The 18,588-nt window shown below is 45.4% G+C and overlaps 2 protein-coding genes across 4 annotated transcripts in view; one reads left to right on the top strand and one right to left on the bottom strand.

Annotated features, from left to right (window-relative positions):
- EIF2B3 (eukaryotic translation initiation factor 2B subunit gamma) overlaps positions 1–18,588 on the bottom strand; it is a 170,102-nt gene that overhangs the window by 6,940 nt on the left and 144,574 nt on the right. For both annotated transcript variants that reach the window (XR_011377360.1, XM_030869951.2), the window contains exon 11: positions 8,175–8,278. Coding sequence is in view for 1 of the 2 variants with exons in the window: in XM_030869951.2 (XP_030725811.1) it covers positions 8,175–8,278 (104 nt within the window). In the remaining variant the exon portion in view is untranslated. The remainder of the gene's footprint in view (positions 1–8,174; positions 8,279–18,588) is intronic.
- BTBD19 (BTB domain containing 19) overlaps positions 1–18,588 on the top strand; it is a 96,233-nt gene that overhangs the window by 34,554 nt on the left and 43,091 nt on the right. The gene's annotated exons all lie outside the window — the stretch shown is intronic.

Raw genomic sequence — 18,588 nt, 5'->3', positions numbered from 1 at the left:
AGTGAGAAGAAAAGAGACTAAATAGTTAAATGATGGAGATATTCAAAGGAGAAAGGGAGATGCCTCATATGTCACATGTAAATAATACTCCATACTCGACAGGGTTATTGTGAGGATTCAATGAGTTAAAGAATCATTGAGTGTTTGACAAATAGTGGTCAGTATTATTTTTATAAAGTCCAAACTCGTAAGGCCCTCTGTGACCTGACCTTTGCCTACCTCTCAGCTTTATCTTCCATCACTCTCCATTTGTACCTAGAAGCCATGTTATTTTACAGCTCTAGACCTTAGTACATGCTGTTCCCTCTGCCTAGAATGCCTTTCTTTCCCTCCCTACTCACCCTAAATGCCCTAATCAAGCACCTCCACTATGTGATGCCTTCCCTTCCGAACCGTCCATTTCCTGCTCTCTGAAAACACTCTACCTGATGTGTATCTCTATCTCTACTTCACTGTAAGAATCTTGAGGGCAGGGGCAGTGGATTTATGATCACGCCCCAGTGTCTAGCACAGCTACTGGCACATGAAAGATTTCAGAAGTTTGGGGTAATGACAGGGATAGGTTATGGTTATGTAAGTGGAGAGCTAAAGTTGCAGGGGAGTGAAGGTTGGTGGAGAAGGTCAGGGAATGGTGAAGCTGAGGGGCTGGATGGTTCAGCGATGAATATGTTTAAGTTGTCCAAGATGTTTGGAAAAAGAGAGGGAGGAAAGGGGAAGACTGTGAACCCTCAATATATTTAGGGGAGTGCCCTGGGAGCTTACCAGCGATGGGGTGAAAGCTAAGAAGAGGGTTAGCTTTCAAGGAGTAAGAGCTATAGAAAGGAGGCAGTGAACCAATGGTCTGGAAGGGGTAGGGGAAACCAGGAGCATGCTGTCTGCTTGTTCCCTGGAGGTATGGAGCAGACGTAGGAGGAAGGAGAGCTTTCAGTGTTCTATTGGCTCAGACAGAAAAGGCTGACCACCTGGCTGAAAATGGATTCCTTCTGGGTTAGCTTGGCTTCTAAAGGTCCAACACCTTTCTTGCCACACATGGGGGCTTGAGAGTGACCTTGATAGGTGAGGCAGAAACACTGACTTTCCTGAGGCTCTACTTCAGCCTCAGAAGGGTTTGGTGCAGCAAAATGACGATCGTTAATGATAGGACCAAGTTTGATAGTAAAGAGATGTTTTGTTCTGCTCATACTGCCCACAGCCTGGAGCCTACTTCCGCTCTGTCAGTAGAAAGGGGGTTTCTGACTGAAGCTGTGGAGACTTTGAGATTTCAGACATGTCCTCTGTTCTATCCACCTTTCCAGTTTTGTTTCTTGCTATAACTCCCTTATACACTATATTCTAGATTTTCCAAATGATTTTCAATTCCCAACATATCAGATTGTTTTTTGCCGTCAGGTGCCTGTTTACATGGTTCTCCTTTGCTCGAGAGGTTCTTCCCTTTTGTATATTTGGTAAATAGCCAACAATTTTAAGATTTAGCCTAAATTCTCTCCTTTGAGATGGTGTTCCTGATCCTTGTGCCAGGAACTGACCAATTTCTCTCTTCTGTCCATAGTTAACTCTGACAGTCTTCTACCATCATACCTGTGAAATTTTACTGCACTTATTTCTTTTTCTTTTTTTTTTTTTTGCAGTACGTGGGCCTCTCACTGTTGTGGTCTCTCCTGTTGCGAAGCACAGGCTCCGGACACGCAGGCCCAGCGGCCATGGCTCACAGGCCCAGCCGCTCCGTGGCATGTGGGATCCTCCCGGACCGGGGCACGAACCCACATCACCTGCATTGGCAGGCGGACTCTCAACCACTGCGCCACCAGGGAAGCCCCTGCACTTATTTCTTTACTCATCTGAGTCTCTATAATAGACTGTGAGCAGCTGGACAGCAAGAGGCAAATCTTACTCATCTTTACACTCCTAGCCTCCCAGAGCCTGGAAGATAGGCAGTAATTGTTTGTTGAAGGTGTGTGTGTTCTGGGGGTTATGTGAGGGTAGAGAAGTGGGAAAAGGAGCATGTATGGAGGAGAAGGCCTCCAATCCCCTTGTCAAAGAGAATATAACTGACACATCCGGTACGTTACAGGAAAGGTCCTAGTGGGTCTACAGCATCTTCGGGCCTATTTCTCTAATGTTCTCCAGCAGGAAGAGAAACCAAGGTCTAGGCCTTTCACAGAGTTTCTTGTTTCAGCATTGTATTTGACAGAGGCAATCTCATGTGAGAAGAAAAGGTGACAGTGCAGAATAGGAGAGCTCTAAGCCACAGAGATTTGAATTCTATTGGTAATTTGACTTTGAGCAAATTATTTCATGTCTTTGGGCTTTAGTTTCCTCACGAAGTTGTGGGGATTCAATAAGATAATTGATGTAAAGAGGCTTGATAAGTATTAAACGGAAGTTACAGGACGTGGCTGGGTCTGGCCTGTGTACTCCTGCCCTAGGAGGTGTTCTTTTTATACTTTATAGCAATCTGCTTCCTTCAGTGAGAGGAATGGGAGGGAGGCCCAGACACTGCTGAGGCTGCTAAATTCCCTAGGGCTGGGGCTGGTCCTGGAGTGTGACTGTCAATCAGGCTCTACCTTGAGGTAAGACTGACCAGAAAAGAACAAAGGAAACGCTTCTCTGGCTAGCTTCCCAGGGCACCTCCAAAAGCTCCTCTTTGCCCTTTATCCCTCTGTAGCCATCAGTTAGCCACATCATCTCATAACCAGACTCTGACACCTGCTCTTCCTTCACCCAGTCTCTTCCTAGTTTCCAGGGACACTGGAATGTTCTGAAGACAGTGCCAGTTTCATTAACACTTCTTGGTCCTCAGTGCTCCAGACCAGAGGGGTTAATGAGGGGTTAGGCTGAGGCAAACAACACCTTTTTCTGCTCTGCTAGGCTCCAAATAAATACCTGCACCATCACTGGGACTCAGGGGAGGAAGACTGTATCTGGCATTTTGGGGGAAGATGTATTTTTATGGAGATTCAGTAAGGTGGAGGAAACCTGAAGGGGAAAAACAAGCAGTACTAGTTCCGCTTGGCCAGGGCTGGAAGGAGGCTCCAATAAACACACTGGAAAAGTTCTGGGCTGGAATCAGGTCGGGAAAGATCCTAAAGGGAAGAGTACAAGGGAGGAAAGTAAGTTGGGAAAAAAACCAGTGAGGTAGAAGGGAATGACAAGTCACATATAAAAAGCTGCACTGTTGGGAAGCTGGGGAGGACTCCTGCTAGCCAGGACTTGATCTATGTACCCATCAGGTCTACTTTCACAGCCAAAGGACTGATCACTGCGGGACCAGGGAAGAGATCCAAGTTCTCTCACTGACAGTAATAAAAGACTCAGATGAAATGTCCAATTAGTTTCCCAGGTTTTGACTTTGTTGGCTGTGGTTTTTCAGTTGGCTTGAGCAGGAGGTCAAACTTGGTTGCCAGGATTTTTGCCAGAGATAATCTCATTAACTGAGCATGCTGGGTGGGGTGAGTAAAGGCAGAATTGTTAGAAAATGCCTTGTTCTCCTGGTAGTGCTAAAAACGGGCAGAGGGGCCTATGCTGGGTTACGATAGTCCCATTTTTGGTGTAGAAGACTGCTATGGATGTGGTGACTCTGTGGCATGCAAATGACTGGGATTTGGAGAGGGGACGGCATTGCTTCTGAGGATGAATGTTTTTTCCTGAAATCCCTCCATGGGAGGAAGACTGACTGGGGACTTTGCCATCTCCTGACTCTTTGCTAGTGAGGACCTGAGCTGATGTTTGTCTGGGTCATCCATAGTGAACAGGTCTTGATTGCTGCACTGATGGTTTGGAATTTGCATTCTCAATGTGGCTCAGCCTCAAAGAAAAGTGATAGTGGGGACTTCCCTGGTGGTCCACTGGGTAAGACTCCACGCTCCCAATGCGGGGGGCCTGGGTTTGATCCCTGGTCACGGAACTAGATCCCGCATGCATGCCACAACTAAGAGTTTGCATGCCGCAACTAAGAAGTCCGCATGCTGCAACTAAGAAGCTCACATGTGGCAACTATGAGCCTGCATGCTGCAACTAAAGATCCCGCATGCCGCAGCGAAGATCCCGTGTGCAGCAACTAAGACCCGGCACAGTCAAAATAAATAAGTAAATAAATATTAAAAAAAAAAAAAGATAAGTGATAGTGGGAACAGGTGACTGGCCAGGAGTACCTGTGGCAGGAAGGCACTGACTACTGTGCTGGACGCATTGGTCTCTCTAGCATAGAGGACAGAGCAAGAAATGTTGGGGTTCTCCAGTTTAAAGTCCAGATGACTTCCCTGGCCATCTCTCCTTCAGGACCGTTAAGGAGAGGGCATGTAGTTAGAGCTAGAAAGCCCAGGAGACGCCGCAGCCCGTGACATCCTAGGGGTTTGGCTGGCACATCCCTATGCTCCCTGATGGGAGATGTGCCTCAATACTGGCATTCCATTGACATTCATGCATTCTGCACACAGAATGAAGAGGGGTCCTTGCAAAGTAAAAGAAAGGAGCACCAATACTTTGCTGGAAGTGGGGAGAAGAACAAGCAGAAACTGTGAGCTTCCAGGTTCCAGCAAATAAGAAAGGAGGGACACCCTAGGGCAGTGGCAAATGGAGTTCACTCATTCAAATATGCCAGTAAAAACAACAAAAGGAAGCAGCTCCTGGCTCCAGGAGGGACTGAAAGAAGAAAAGCACTAGGGGATGTTTCTACTTTTTGCTGAGCAGGAGATAATTTACAAAGACAAAGAAGCAAGAAGGAGGTGGAAGAAACATGGTGTGGGGCCATAAACCCAAATAGGAGAGAACAAAGCAGGGGAGAGAAATGCAATGAGGAGACAGGGGAGGGGATGGGATAAGAAAGCAGCCCCACAGACCAGCTGAGCGGCTGCTTTTGAAGCTCTGGGGATCCCTTCCAAGACCTTCCATGGAATCAGAGAAAAGGCTGGTGTTCTCAATCCTATTTTTAAGAAACAACCAACAGGGGCTTCCCTGGTGGCACAGTGGTTGCGAGTCCGCCTGCCGATGCAGGGGACGTGGGTTCGTGCCCCGGTCCGGGAAGATCCCACAGGCCGTGGAGCGGCTGGACCCGTGAGCCATGGCTGCTGGGCCTGCGTGTCCGGAGCCTGTGCTCCGCAACGGGAGAGGCCACAACAGTGAGAGGCCCGTGTACTGCAAAAAAAAAAAAAGAAACAACCAACAGGCCTCAGATGCTCAAAAAACAAGTTTCTCTGCAAGCCAAGGGTAGGCTTGGGTGAAGTGGTATGCTGAGCAGGGGAAAGAACTAAGACCTGATGTTCCTGAGGAGAGTAAGAGCCATAATATGGAGGCCAAACATATTTTTCCTATTGGTCCGAGAAAGATGGACTAAAGGGAGAAAAAGGGTATCAACGACCAAATTCTGCTGGGCAAGCCAGGAATGGCTTCTTCTTCTGGTCTTTCTGGAGGCTGTCGATAGTTCAGGCTGAAGACCCAGTTTTGTCATGTACTAGCTATGACCTTGGGTAAATTTCAACTTTTCAAAGTCTCAGTTTCCACTTCAACAAATGGGTCAATAATGAATCCCTACCTTAGATGGCTTTTATGAGAATCCAATAAAGACAATGCACGTGAGAACATTTTAAAGCTATAAACAATAGCTGTAGGCCAGTGGCACTCTAGGAGGGCAGGGCCATCCATGCCTCCTGTGCTGGAGTTCAAGCTGGTGTCTCAGCCCTCTCACCTAAACTCATACTCTCAGCTGGCACGGGATCACAGCAGAAAGTACCAATAGCCGGGGCACCGCTGCTGACCAACACTCCTGTTCAAAGATTCTCTGGTGAGACACTGGGTGGAGTCTGTCTCCTACTAACTGAACTAAAAATGCCAGCCTTCCCTGCAGCTAGGGCAGGGGTATAGGATCTAGGCTTGACCTGTTAATGCAGCCACCACAAACCTTGGGCTGGGCCACCACACAAAAAAGTAGGAACCAGAGAGAATCTACCTGCTGGGCGGCTGGAGTAGCACTGCCAGCTGTGATAACCAGTGTTCAGCAAGGATGGCAGCAGTGTCCTCACCAGAATGATTTGGAGTGTAAATCTTGGCTGTAACCCATTTTCTAAGCTTGATTCTGCAACTATCTTAGAGCTGTGAGCTACCTACCTTTACAATGAATTCTTTATCAGCTTAAATCAGCCAGAGTTATTAGTTTATGATGCTTATAACAAAGAACCTTATTGGTAAACTAGTGACACCCAGGAAAGGCCTCTTAGAAATGACAATTCTCACACGTAGAAGAAGAAAGCACTTGAAATGTGAGAAGAAAGGCAATGAAGAGGAGAGTTGCATCTAGTCTCAAGTGAAGAAAAAGGTGGAAGTGGTTTCAGGCCACGGCCACATCTCCCCAGTTCAATTACCGGTGTTGCATGTGGTTCTTTCATCAGCATAAGTTTAGAAGAGAAGCCAGAAGAGATTTCATGATAACTGCAACTATCTCACAAATGCCTTTCTTGGAACCCGAACTCTCTGCCCTGAAATGCCCCCAAATTCCCTTTATGGATCCAAAATTCATTCACTCATCTCTCCCCTTCCCACTATCTACGATAAACCAGGACCTGTTCGGAGAGCTAGGGATACATTTTGAAATAAGTCAATCCTTGGCCTGAGGATCTCAGTCTAGTAGGGAAGGTAGATTCATAAATAATAGCCATAACTTGTGTATGTACTTTAATAAAGGTACTGACAAAGGAGCGGAGGAGGAAGGAATGCTCATTTTGACTGTGGGGAATCATGGGAAGAGTCAGGGAGAGAAAGCACTTGGGCAGAGTCATCAAGAATTCCAGAGAGAGAGGGGGCATGTGCATAGGCATGGAGAGGCACAAGAGCATGGTGGGTATATGGAGCTCTAAGTCCCCTGGTATGCTCCAGAAGCTGTTTGTACTCCTCAAAACATTTAACTGTATTTAATTCTCACAACAATCTTCCAAGATAGGTTTTTTTTTTTTTTTTTGCGGTACGCGGGCCTCTCACTGCTGCGGCCTCTCCTGCCGCGGAGCACAGGCTCCGGATGTGCAGGCCCAGCGGCCATGGCCCACGGGCGCAGCCGCCTCGCGGCACGTGGGACCCTCCTGGACCGGGACATGAACCCGCGTCCCCCGCATCGGCAGGCGGACTCTCTCAACCACTGCGCCACCAGGGAAGCCCCAAGATAGGTATTATTGTCTCAATTTTTCTAGTTTCAAAAATCTGAGGCCAAGAAATTAAAAACTTAACCTGGTGCACATTCAGTGAGTTGCACAGCTGAGATCTGAACCCGGGTCTGTTTGAGTCTAAAGCTCACAAGGGAAGCACACATTTAAAAAGGGAAGGAGAAAAAACTGAAGAAGGCCTCTACTTACTGGGAGAAGGAAAATGATGTGGCTTACACCAATTCAGAATTGGTGGGTTTAGTTCCTTCAGCAACTCCCCTATCCCATCCTATTTTAGGTTTAGGAATAATCTGAAAAGGAGTGAGTCAACCTCACTGATCGTGAGCTTTGTCTACTTTTTGGTTAAAAATACCCAGCCAAATTATGGACCATTCAAATTTGACCAGCCCAGCAGGGAAATCCTGATGTCTGCATGTCTCTCTAGCACTATACAGTCTTTCTACAGCTACAGTGCAGAGCTCGCTAACAGTAAAGCTCACAGCATCATCGCTAAGCAGTTGAGGATGGCTCTGAGAAAATGGCTTCTGAAGAAGCTGCTAACCTTCTTCCAGGCCAAGAATCTATGGGACTCTCTCTCTTAACAGGTCAGATGAGGTACTCAAGGACTCTCTCTCTTAACAGGTCAGATGAGGTACTCAAGGACTGCAGGAGGCCAGAGCTAGTTCCAGAGCCTTTGTTGGATCACTGGCCCTTCTCTCTTATGCCTAACAGCCACTGTAAAGTATTGGTGCCAATCTGGGTCATCAGATCTTTCTGTTATGTTTTCAATTTTTTGGTAGTAAGGCTGCATAAATATATATGAGCTTATCTAACAAGATAAATTCTTAAAAATGGAACTGTAAAGTCAAAGTTAAAAAATTTGACAGTGATGTCAATCCCCTCCTAAGACAGCTTTATCAATTTATGTTCTCACCTGAAGTGTATGCATATGCTTGTTCCCCAATTCTCACCAGCACTGAGCATTATCTGTGTTACTGTGATATGTAAAAACTGGCACCTGTGATTGTAATTTGGTTTCTGGTTTACCTTTGGCTTCAATCCTCTGGCTGCTTCCAATTAGGCAGTTCTTGATGTCTGCTCCCTTCTCGATTACAGCATTATTGCAGATGACGCTGCCCTGGATGTTGCTTCTGTAACACAGTAACCAAGTTAGGGAGTGTCCATGGCTCTCATCACTATCCTTGTCACTATGGGTTGGGGGTTCTGGCTCCTCCATATGCTAGGACTAGCTGGCCAGTCCAGTTAATGGCTACAAGCTTATCATTAGAAGACAGAATGGCACAGCTGGGCCAGGAGAGGACTGGGCTTTAGAGAAGACCAGAGTTTGTATATGCTCATAATGATATTCCCCCAAAGCCTGAAAAGAGCAACCAGTCTGCCTTCAGTTCTTTAGGCACCCCAGACTGGGAGGTCTAAATTCCATCCAATCTCTCTTCCTTTGGTCTGGGGGTGGAAGCTGGCCCTGGTCCCTGGGCTGATCCATTGCTCCTGTCTCTCATCTGGGAATATATACCAAATTTCATTGGAGGCTCAGATCCCATGAATCTTCCCAGGAGATCAGCTATGGAAACAGTGGGTGCCCCACAGCTCTCATCATAGACCCTGGTTAATCAAAACCATACTCGTTTAGAAAAAAAAGGATGCTTTTTAAACCAACTCCATGCTACATAAAAGATTACTCATAAAAGCAACACTCTCAAGAGGAGCTCCACTGGCTCTTAGCATTTGAATGTGTTTAAAAAGCATCTTCTTGGCTTCTGAGGACTGGTGGGTGGGGGAAAAGTCCTTTTGAAAATCTTCACTAGCATTTATTGCATATCTACCTCAGGCCAGGTACTGTGCTAAATATTCTATACACATTACAGGAGTGACCTACAAATCTAGCCATTTCATCAGTAAAATCATCTGGGACATTCCTAAATCATTCTGGAAGTACCATTTTTACCTCTGATGTAGTAAAAATAACAAAATTTTACAGATGAGGTAACAGATTAAGAGAAGTTAAACCATTTACCTAAAACCACATAACTGCCAAGTAGCAGTTTCAAAACTAAGTCTGCCTGACTCCAGAATTCATACATTTAATCATAATGCCATACAAAGAAATTAAGGGGGGACTTCCTTGGTGGTCCAGTGGTTAAGACTCCACACTCCCAATGCAGGGGGCCTGGGTTCGATTCCTGGTCAGGGAACCAGATCCTACATCATGCCGCAACTAAGAGTTTGCATGCCACAACTAAGGAGCCAGCAAGCTGCTACTAAGGAGTCCTGGCACAACCAAATAAATAACTAAGGTTAAAAAAAAAAAAGAAAGAAATTAAGGGGAGAAAAGGCTAGAGGAAGCCTGGGACTGCCTAGTTTTTTTTTAAAATTTATTTTTGTCTGCGTTGGGTCTTCTTTGCGCACGCAGGCTTTCTCTAGTTGTGGCGAGCAGGGGCTACTCTTGGTTACGGGTGCACAGGCTTCTCATTGCGGTGGCTTCTCTCGTTGCGGAGCACGGGCTCTAGGCACGCGGGCTTCAGTAGTTGTGGTACGCGGGCTCAGTAGTTGTGGCTCGTGGGCTCTAGAGCACAGACTCAGTAGTTGTGGCGCACGGGCTTAGTTGCTCCGTGGCATGTGAGATCTTCCCAGGCCAGGGCTCGAACCCGTGTTCCCTGCTTTGGCGGGCGGATTATTAACCACTATGCCACCAGAGAAGCCCTGCCTAGTTGTTTTTTTGAGCCAAGATGGCTCTGTGGAAGGAGCTCTATCCTAACAAGGGAATATTTAATACCCTAAAGAGTCAGAAGTGGGCAGCTGGAGGGGAGAAAGAGGTGAGTAGGAAGGATGTGAGCATCCATTTAAACAAAACAAAATACCAACTAAAAAAAAAATCCTCAAGCAACCCAGGAGGCATGGGGGATGGAAAAGAGGCCATTCCAAGGACTAAAACTATCATGTACAGGCCATTAAAAAAACAGATTCTTCCTTGGGACTCCCCTGGTGGTCCAGTGGTAGAGAATCCACCTTCCAATGCAGGGGACGCGGGTTCAATCCCTGGTCAGGAAACTGAGATCCCACATGCTGTGGGGCAACTAAGCACGTGCACCACAACTACTGAGACTGCATGCCGCAACTAGAGAGCCATGTGCCGCAAACTACAGAGCCCATGCGCTCTGGAGCCCACGCACCACAACTAGAGAGAGAAAACCCGCATGCCACAACTAGAGAGAAGCCCACACGCCACAACAAAAGATCCCATGTACTGCAACTAAGACCTGACGCAGCCAAAAAATAAATAAAATAAAATAAATATCAAAAAGAAAAAGATTCTTCCCAAATGCCAAAACTTTAGTAAACTGCCAAAAAGGAATTTTAGCACTTTATGGCATTCCAAAGCCTTCTTTATCTCTATTCTTCTAGAAGGTTAAAGCTTGTCGGAAAGCAGCAAAAGGCCAAAGCCACAGCACCTCTGTGGTGTGGGCTAGAGATGGGTAGAAACAGTTTTAGGTTTTTTTTGGCTGCACCATGCGGCATGTGGGATCCCAGTTTCCCGACAAGGGATCGAACCCACGCCCCCTGCAGTGGAAGTGTGGAGTGAGTCTCAACCACTGGACCACCAGGGAAGTCCTAGTATTAGTTTGTTTTTTGGCTCAGACTCAGGATACACTCAGTGGGTGGGCATTAAGGGACCTTCCAGCACTTTACAATTTGCCCTCCGCCTGAGGAAAAGCAGTCCAGTCAGCGGTTAGGGTGACTCCTGCTCCTAGGGGAAAATTCACCCCAAGAGAAGAGTAAGGAAGTATAGAAAGCCTCAGACACAGAGGCTTCTGAGACATAGCAGGCTTACAACTGGCTACTAGTTTGTCACTGAAAACGTCTTATTTCTTTTTTCAAAGTGGGAGAAAGGGGATGCTTCCTACTTAGTCGTTTAAGAGTAGTAGCATGCTCTGGAGTTAGGCTTGGGGTAAACGTAGTCAGCAAACAAGAAACCGCCAACAGGAACTCCAGCAGCCATAATTAGAGAGTACTAAATGGCTATTTTGGAATCTGGGACACAAGTGGGAACCATTTCTGGAAGGAAGAATCTGGAATGACTGAGGTCAGATTTCTATAGCAATGGATAGCCTGGGTTCTCCTTATGTTTAACAGGTCTGATTAAGGTCTCAGGAACCCCCCATATTGCTTTATTGCTTGTCTCATCCAGTTTGTGTGTTAACTCCCTCTGAGACAAATAAACCTCCACTAGAGAGTCTGCAGATGTGATAGGGAAAAAGTGGTTGATTGATGGGAAGCTGGGGGCTCTTCTGAAGCTCTTGTTCAGTGGATCTGTGAAAGGCTTTGAGACGACAAAATGCTTAGTGAGTGTGAAATCTTTCCTACCACTTGTTTCTTCAATTGTTTCCCACGATCATTGTTGCAGTCACGAGTCACCTAGCAAGGCTGAGGTACTTCGGAAAAATTTTAAGCCAATTTAGCTTTCCTCTTGTCCAGAAAGAACTCCAACGTTAAGGATTTTACAGGTAGTATGTGTGTTTGCTCAGGCTGGAGGGGAAGGACAGACACTACCATATCAAACAAGCCCCCCTCCAGGTCGCCAATCCACAGTAAAGACTTTGCCTTTTCTCCTCAGTGCTTAAAGCAGGAGGGGAGGTGACTTCCTATACAGCTCATGAAAAGACCTGGCCCCAGTGCCAGAACTAGAGTTTCTGAATCCTACTTTTAACTCTCAGCTTGGTACTAAGGACTCTGCTGTGCCGATGCCTGGCTGTGTTCTCTAACAAGCTGCTCAGAGATGGCTAAGATTAATGGGCTTTTGGTCCTCACTTCTTGGTGGTGTCAAATTTTAAGCAAAGCTGCAGGCCTTGAGAAACTACCCCAAGAACCCTAATGCTTCAGTGGAGAGGAGGCCATGAGAAAAACAGAGGCCTATTGTAAGATCACTGCCAAGATACCATAACATATGACAGGAGGAAGAAGTCCTCACCTGGGAAGCAGGAGTGCCTCCAGATTCTCATTCCTCCTCTGGCTTTAGTTAGGACTTTCTTCAGTTTATTCCAGGAGAGAAGGGAACTCACATAAATCTAATGTCTAATACAGCTCAGTCACTACACAAAGCACTTTATATTTATTATGTAACTTAATCCTTTTAGCAAACCTGCAGGAATGGTGGTATTTATTCTAATCTTTACAGATAAAAGTGGGGCTCACAGAAGCTAAGCAATGTGCCCAAGCCTACACAGTGGTAAGTGACTCTCCACGGTGCCACGGGCTTCTGCCTCAGCTGCTGACTGGCAGTGTTTGGTAAAGAGCCATGAAACTTCTTAGTTAACTCTGAGGACAAGCAGGTTCTTCTCTGGGGATTAGCTGGCACGCTTTCTAAACTTACTCATAACCTTGGGGAGAAAAGAGCAAGGAACTGGAGATACACGTAGCCTTTTTAGGCATGTGACTAAAGGTCTCCTTCAGCCCAAAGATTATGGCTGAGTTGCCCGTATCTCTCCAGATGCCAGAGGCTCCTAATCTTGGCCCAAGAGGCCCTGGTCCAGGGGTTCCTCTAGATGAAGAATATGTATTATTTTTAATGAGATATTTCAGGCATACGCAAAAGTCCAGAGAATATACAGAACACCTGTATACCCACCAAAAAACAATACAAAAATAAAGTATTTTTCTTTATTTCACGTTTCTCTCCTTCTCCTCCCAGAGGTAACTACTATTTGACTCTGGTATTTACTGTTCTTAAGCATTTTTACTACATATATTAGTAGACAATATATAGTATTCTTTTGCAAAGTTTAAAAATTTTATATAAATGCTATCATTCTCTATGTATCCTTCTGCAACTTGCTTTTTTCCCCTTCAACATCATATTTGTGAGATTTATCCAGGTTAATTCATGTAATGAGATACAATACTTGAAGAAACATCTCACTTTCTTCCTGTCTCTGGTCACTCTCGCTCTTGGGTCCTCTAGATTAAAATGTACTGGCTCCAGTGAGCAGGCTGAACATTTCTTCCTTTTAGTTCTATGTGCCTCCCTTTACTATATAAAGGTTTAGTAGTGAAAAATGTCTTCCTCCTCAGAAATCTAATTATATTCCCTAAGCAGAGGCTAAGAAAAAGGGCTCAGGGGGAATAAAAGTAAAGATGTAACAATATTATTTTTAAAAATTTATTATTATTATTTTTGGCTGTGCTGCACGTGGCTTGTGGGATCTTAGTTACCCGACCAGGGATTGAACCCAGGCCCACGGCAGTGGAAGTGTGGAGTCCTAACCACTGGACAGCCAGGGAATTCCCAAGATGTAACAATCTTAAAAGAAATAAGCTGTAGTAGTCTAAGAAGATGGGCTTAGTGCAAATGGTTACAAGTAGGGAATGAATCAAAAGTCCGAAGGAGTCCCTTAAGTCCAGGGGATCTTGCCAAAGTTTTATAATTTGGTTTCTTTAAAAGGATGACTGGGGCTTCCCTGATGGCGCAGTGGTTGAGAGTCCACCTGCCGATGCAGGGGACATGGGTTCGTGCCCCGGCCCGGGAGGATCCCACATCCCGCGGAGCGGCTGGGCCCGTGAGCCATGGCTGCTGAGCCTGCGCGTCTGGAGCCTGTGCTCCGCAACGGGAGAGGCCACAACAGTGAGAGGCCCGCGTACCGCAAAAACAAAACAAAACAAAACAAAAGTGTGACTGAAGAAACATGGACAGAATTCTTTGAACAATTATGATATTTTTTCAACTCTAACTGCCACAGACTTAATTTTATGTTTAAGGGAGTTCACTTTTATACTCAGCCTACCCATTTGTCAGTATTTTGTTTCATTACTTACTTGGCTATATTATGTCTTCGAGTAGAGTTTTCCAGAGGGTTCATTGGTGACAAATCTCCTGAGCCTTGGAGTATTTCTGATGATTTTATATTTCAACCATATAGGATTCTTAGGTCACAACTGTTTTCCTTCCAAATTTTCTAAATGTTGTTTCACTGTCTTCTGGCCTTAAATGTTGTCACAGAAAAGTATGAGGCCAGCCTGTTTTTCTCCCTTCTATGTGCCTTGATGTTTTTTTCCTTCAGTTCTATGTGCCTTGAGATTTTGCAAAAGTGGTGTTTGCCATTTCTCCTTTAGATCGTCCATGCCCCTATTCCTTATGCTGGTCAAATCTTGGTGCTCTTTTTGGATCTGACCTAAATTTCATTGCGTCTGGCAGATATTCTTTAGTCTGTGTATGGGTACATGGCAGTTATCTAGTTTTATTATAGATGAAGCTTCCTCTTCTGGTTTTGTTTGTTTTCATTTTGGTGAGTTTGAAGGAGTAAAGCACTTACTTCATGACTTTTTCTAGAAGTTGACAGGGCTCTTTTGACAGATAGTCAGTTACAGTAGGAGGGCTTAAATTAGGGATCTCTATTTTTTATTCAGTAAATACTTACAAGGTATCTAGTATATAAAAAGTACAGTATTGGGGGGACTTCCCTGGTGGTCCAGAGGTAAAGAATCCGCCTTCCAATGCAGGGGACGCAGGTTCGATCCCTGGTCGGGGAACTAAGATCCCACATGTCGTGGGGCAACTAGGCCCGCATGCTGCAACTACTGAGCTCACGTGCCTCAATGAGAGAGCCCACGTGCCACAAACTACAGAGCCCATGTGCCCTGAAGCCCACACGCCACAACTAGAGAGAGAAAACCTGCACTCCACAACTAGAGAGGCCTGCACGCCGCCGCAACTAGAAAGTGGCCTGCGCATCGAGGCAACGACAGATCCTGTGTGCTGCAACTAAGACCCGATGCAGCCAAAAAAAAAATACAGTATTGGGAGTTAAGGGATACAAAGACATATGAGGAGTATTTCTGTATTCAAGGAATTTACAGTCTAGTTGAGGGAAAAAAAAAGATGCAGTAAGTGTCACATGAGCATAAGTAAAGTGATGGGTGCACAGGGAACAGAGAGGTGGGAGAGATAATTTCTGGCTAGGAAAATTCAAGAAAACTGCATGAAGCAGTTAGAATACATGTGGGACCTTGGAAGATGGGTAGGATTTCTACAGGTAAAGATCTCTAAAGAGAGGCAATTCAGGCACAGTGAATGTCAGGGATAAAGGCGAGTGGAAATGTAAGGGGCTCAGTGGGTAGGGCAGTGAGTTGAGTGTCAGTAAAGAGGACACTCAGGGTAACAATGAGAAGCAGCAATACTGTATCTTGTTTGGCTTTGAGGGCTGCACTTGCTGCCTGCAGAAAGCACGGAAAATCCAGGTGAAATCCTGGTTCCCCAGCCTGCCTGCATGTGAAGGTGCTACCATAGACTGCTGCTTGGGTCATTCACCTTGGACTAGGAGGAAATGCAGGAGATGTTAATCAGGACCAGAGGACCAAAGATGCAGAACACAGGACTGACACTGAAGCCTCGACAATGAAGTTTTCACTACACTTTTGATTGCTGAACATCAGCTGTCATATAAATTGGAAACGGTAGAAAATCAGAAAGACAGGAAGGAGGCTTCTCTGCATAGTCTTGCCTACACCTTCCCCAAGGCAGTCCTACTAGCATCCTTTAAGCCCTGAGGACCTTGGGCGGGTGTCCAAGCCACTATCCAGAAAGTCTTAGCAGCTCACCAATGCTGGCAGAAACAAGCAGACTAAGAATATGAGAAACTCCTTTCTAGACAAATTCATGCTCCTACTGTGCCATTTAGTCCAGATGTAATAGCATCAGGGTAATCAAGTCTCACATGACAGCAATTTAATCACCTTTCCTAAATTTACTGTAAGTAATTAAAACTAAATGACCCGGGGCTTCCCTGGTGGCGCAGTGGTTAAGAATCCGCCTGCCAATGCAGGAGACACGGGTTCAAGCCCTGGTCTGGGAAGATCCCACATGCCGCGGAGCAACTAAGCCCACAAGCCACAACTACTGAGCCTGTGTGCCACAACTACTGAAGCCCACATGCCTAGAGTCCGTGCTCCCAACAAGAGAAGCCACCACAACGAGAAGCCTGCACACCACAATGAAGAGTAGCCCCTGCTCTTCACAACCAAAGAAAAGCCCGCGTGCAGCAATGAAGACCTAACGCAGCCAAAAAAAAAAATTAAAAAACAAAACTAAACTAAATGACCCAAAAATAATGGGAAAAATTTCATATGGGATGCAAGATGTCTCATCTTATCACCAGAAGCTAACTTGCAGCGTTGGGTAGTCTCTAATGGCCTTCCTAGTCATTAGTCCCATATGGGCTGCTTATAGCTTCACCTAAACTTTTTTAGTTGGAAAAATAGTAGCAGCCACCATCTAAACCTCTACTGTTTCCCCAGCTAGAAATCTTATTAGGCTATCCAAGATTATACCTCCCCCAAAACAGCAACTGACTCTGGGACATTGTGCTAGGTCTTTCTATGAACTTCTCTCATATAAATAAGCTGGAGTTCCTTACAGAGCCTTAGTTTCCTTACCAAGTCTGTTCATGTCAATTCAGGACACTAACAGTGGGCTTTAGAGAGCTGCTCCTTTGTCTGCCCACCCACAGGAGGGGAGGGAGAGGTTACCAATTAGAGCAAACAAGGAAGTTATGGCACTGTCTCCCTTGGAAGGTCTGAGGCAAGAGGAGACAGAGTGGAAGTTACAAAGCCTCATGAGCTACTCTAGAACCAGGTGATCAAATGGATAAAGGCAAGTGTAGTTCTGGTTTTTAAGAGAATGGTGACATCTCAAAGTCTTACGTAGGAATCTGGAATGGGATATGGAGTAGCACAGGAACAATAAGAAAAAAGTCTGGATTGCCAAGATTTATTCATTGTAAAAATGCAGAAATTGAGCTGGATGATTTCTAAGGCCCCATCTCATTCTAACATTCCAGGACCCAGTGTTGGAGCTAGATCATGAGAAACATGAGAAACTCTGAAGCTGAAACTTTATTCTAAAACTGAATCAAGAAGAAATAGATAACTCAAACAGACTAATCACTAGAAATGAAATAGAATCTGTAATTTAAAAAAAGCTCCCTACAAACAAAAGTCCAGGACCAGATGGCTTCACTGGGGAATTCTACCAAATGTACAAAGCAGAACTTAAACTGATCCTTCTCAACTTCTTCCAAAAGACTGAAACTTTATTCTAAAGGTAATGGGGATTCTTCAAAAGTTTTTGAATAGAACATGGATATGATCAGAGATATTCTTTAGGACGACAACAGTGGCAACATGTCACCTCTGTGAGATGAGATAAAGTAATGAAGAAGATGATAATGATACAGCTAACATTCTTTGTGCGAAGCACTGTTCTCAGTGCTTTATGTCTATTAACTCACTTAGTATTCCCAATAAACCTATGAGGCAACCCAGTTTTTACCCTATTTTATAATGAGAAAATCGGGCTCAAAGAGGTAAAGCCAATCCCCTAAGTGACTAGGGGATTGGCAGAAACAAGCAGACTAAGTGACAGACCCAGGATTCAGTCTGGGCAGTCTGACCCCAAAGCTCATGCTCTCATCAATAGGACCCATGCTGGAAGGGTGGATTTGGAAGAGAAAGAAAAATGGAGACAGGAAAATAAGTTGGAGAACACAGTGATTCAGGAAGAGGTCTCTGGGTCTGACCTCTTTTCCGAACCTCTACTCACAAACTGGCTACCAGCTACCTCCACACACCTGGATGTCCTACAGGTACTTCCAATCCCATGTGCCCTGCACAAGCCTTATCTCCTCACAAATCTGCTCCTCCCTCTCCCTTCCTCATCTCAGTGAGTACACCACCATCTACCCTGTTTTCCCAACTAGAAACCTGGGCTTCACCGACCAAATGTCCTCTCCCTTGCCCCTTACATTCCTTCCTTGCTCGTTTCTTGTCAGTCACCTTAGATTCCTTTACTTATGTCTAAAATTACTGATGATCTCCAAGGTTTTGTCTTGGTTTCTTTTCTTTCAATGCCACACACTGTTCCTGGGTGGTCTCAGCTGTATCCATGGATTCGGTTACCACCTCCATGCCCACTGCCCCCAATCTGTACTTCAAGCACAGGCTTCTTTCCTGAACTCCAGTCCTATACAGCAAGTGCTGCACATCAGGCCGCCTGCCACGAGCTCAACTTGTCACAGATGGAATGTGTCACTTCTCTGCTTCCCACCCTGCATATCTTGCTCCTTCTCCACTGATTTCTATCTTAGCGACTGGCACACCAGAAACCTTATTGCTCCAGCAAGAAATCTAAGAATTTTCCTTAATTTCTCTCTCTTTCACCTCACCTATCCAGGCAGTCATCATGCTTTATAGTTTTTACCACCCTGTTACTTCTCTCCATCTCCTCTGCTATTGTGTTAGTTAAGGACCTCTTCCATTTTACCAGGATTATTTCAGTAGTTTTCCTGCCTCCATATTTACCCTCTACAGATCATCCTTCTCACCACAGCCAAAATGATCTTCATAAAATGGGAATTTAATCATGCTATTCCTTTTCTTTAAACTCTTAAATTAC

Source organism: Globicephala melas, chromosome 1, assembly GCF_963455315.2.
Source record: "Globicephala melas chromosome 1, mGloMel1.2, whole genome shotgun sequence".
In the NCBI taxonomy this organism is placed as follows: domain Eukaryota; kingdom Metazoa; phylum Chordata; class Mammalia; order Artiodactyla; family Delphinidae; genus Globicephala; species Globicephala melas.
Note: the sequence above shows the minus strand (reverse complement) of the source record. Positions and strands in the feature narration are given on the sequence as shown.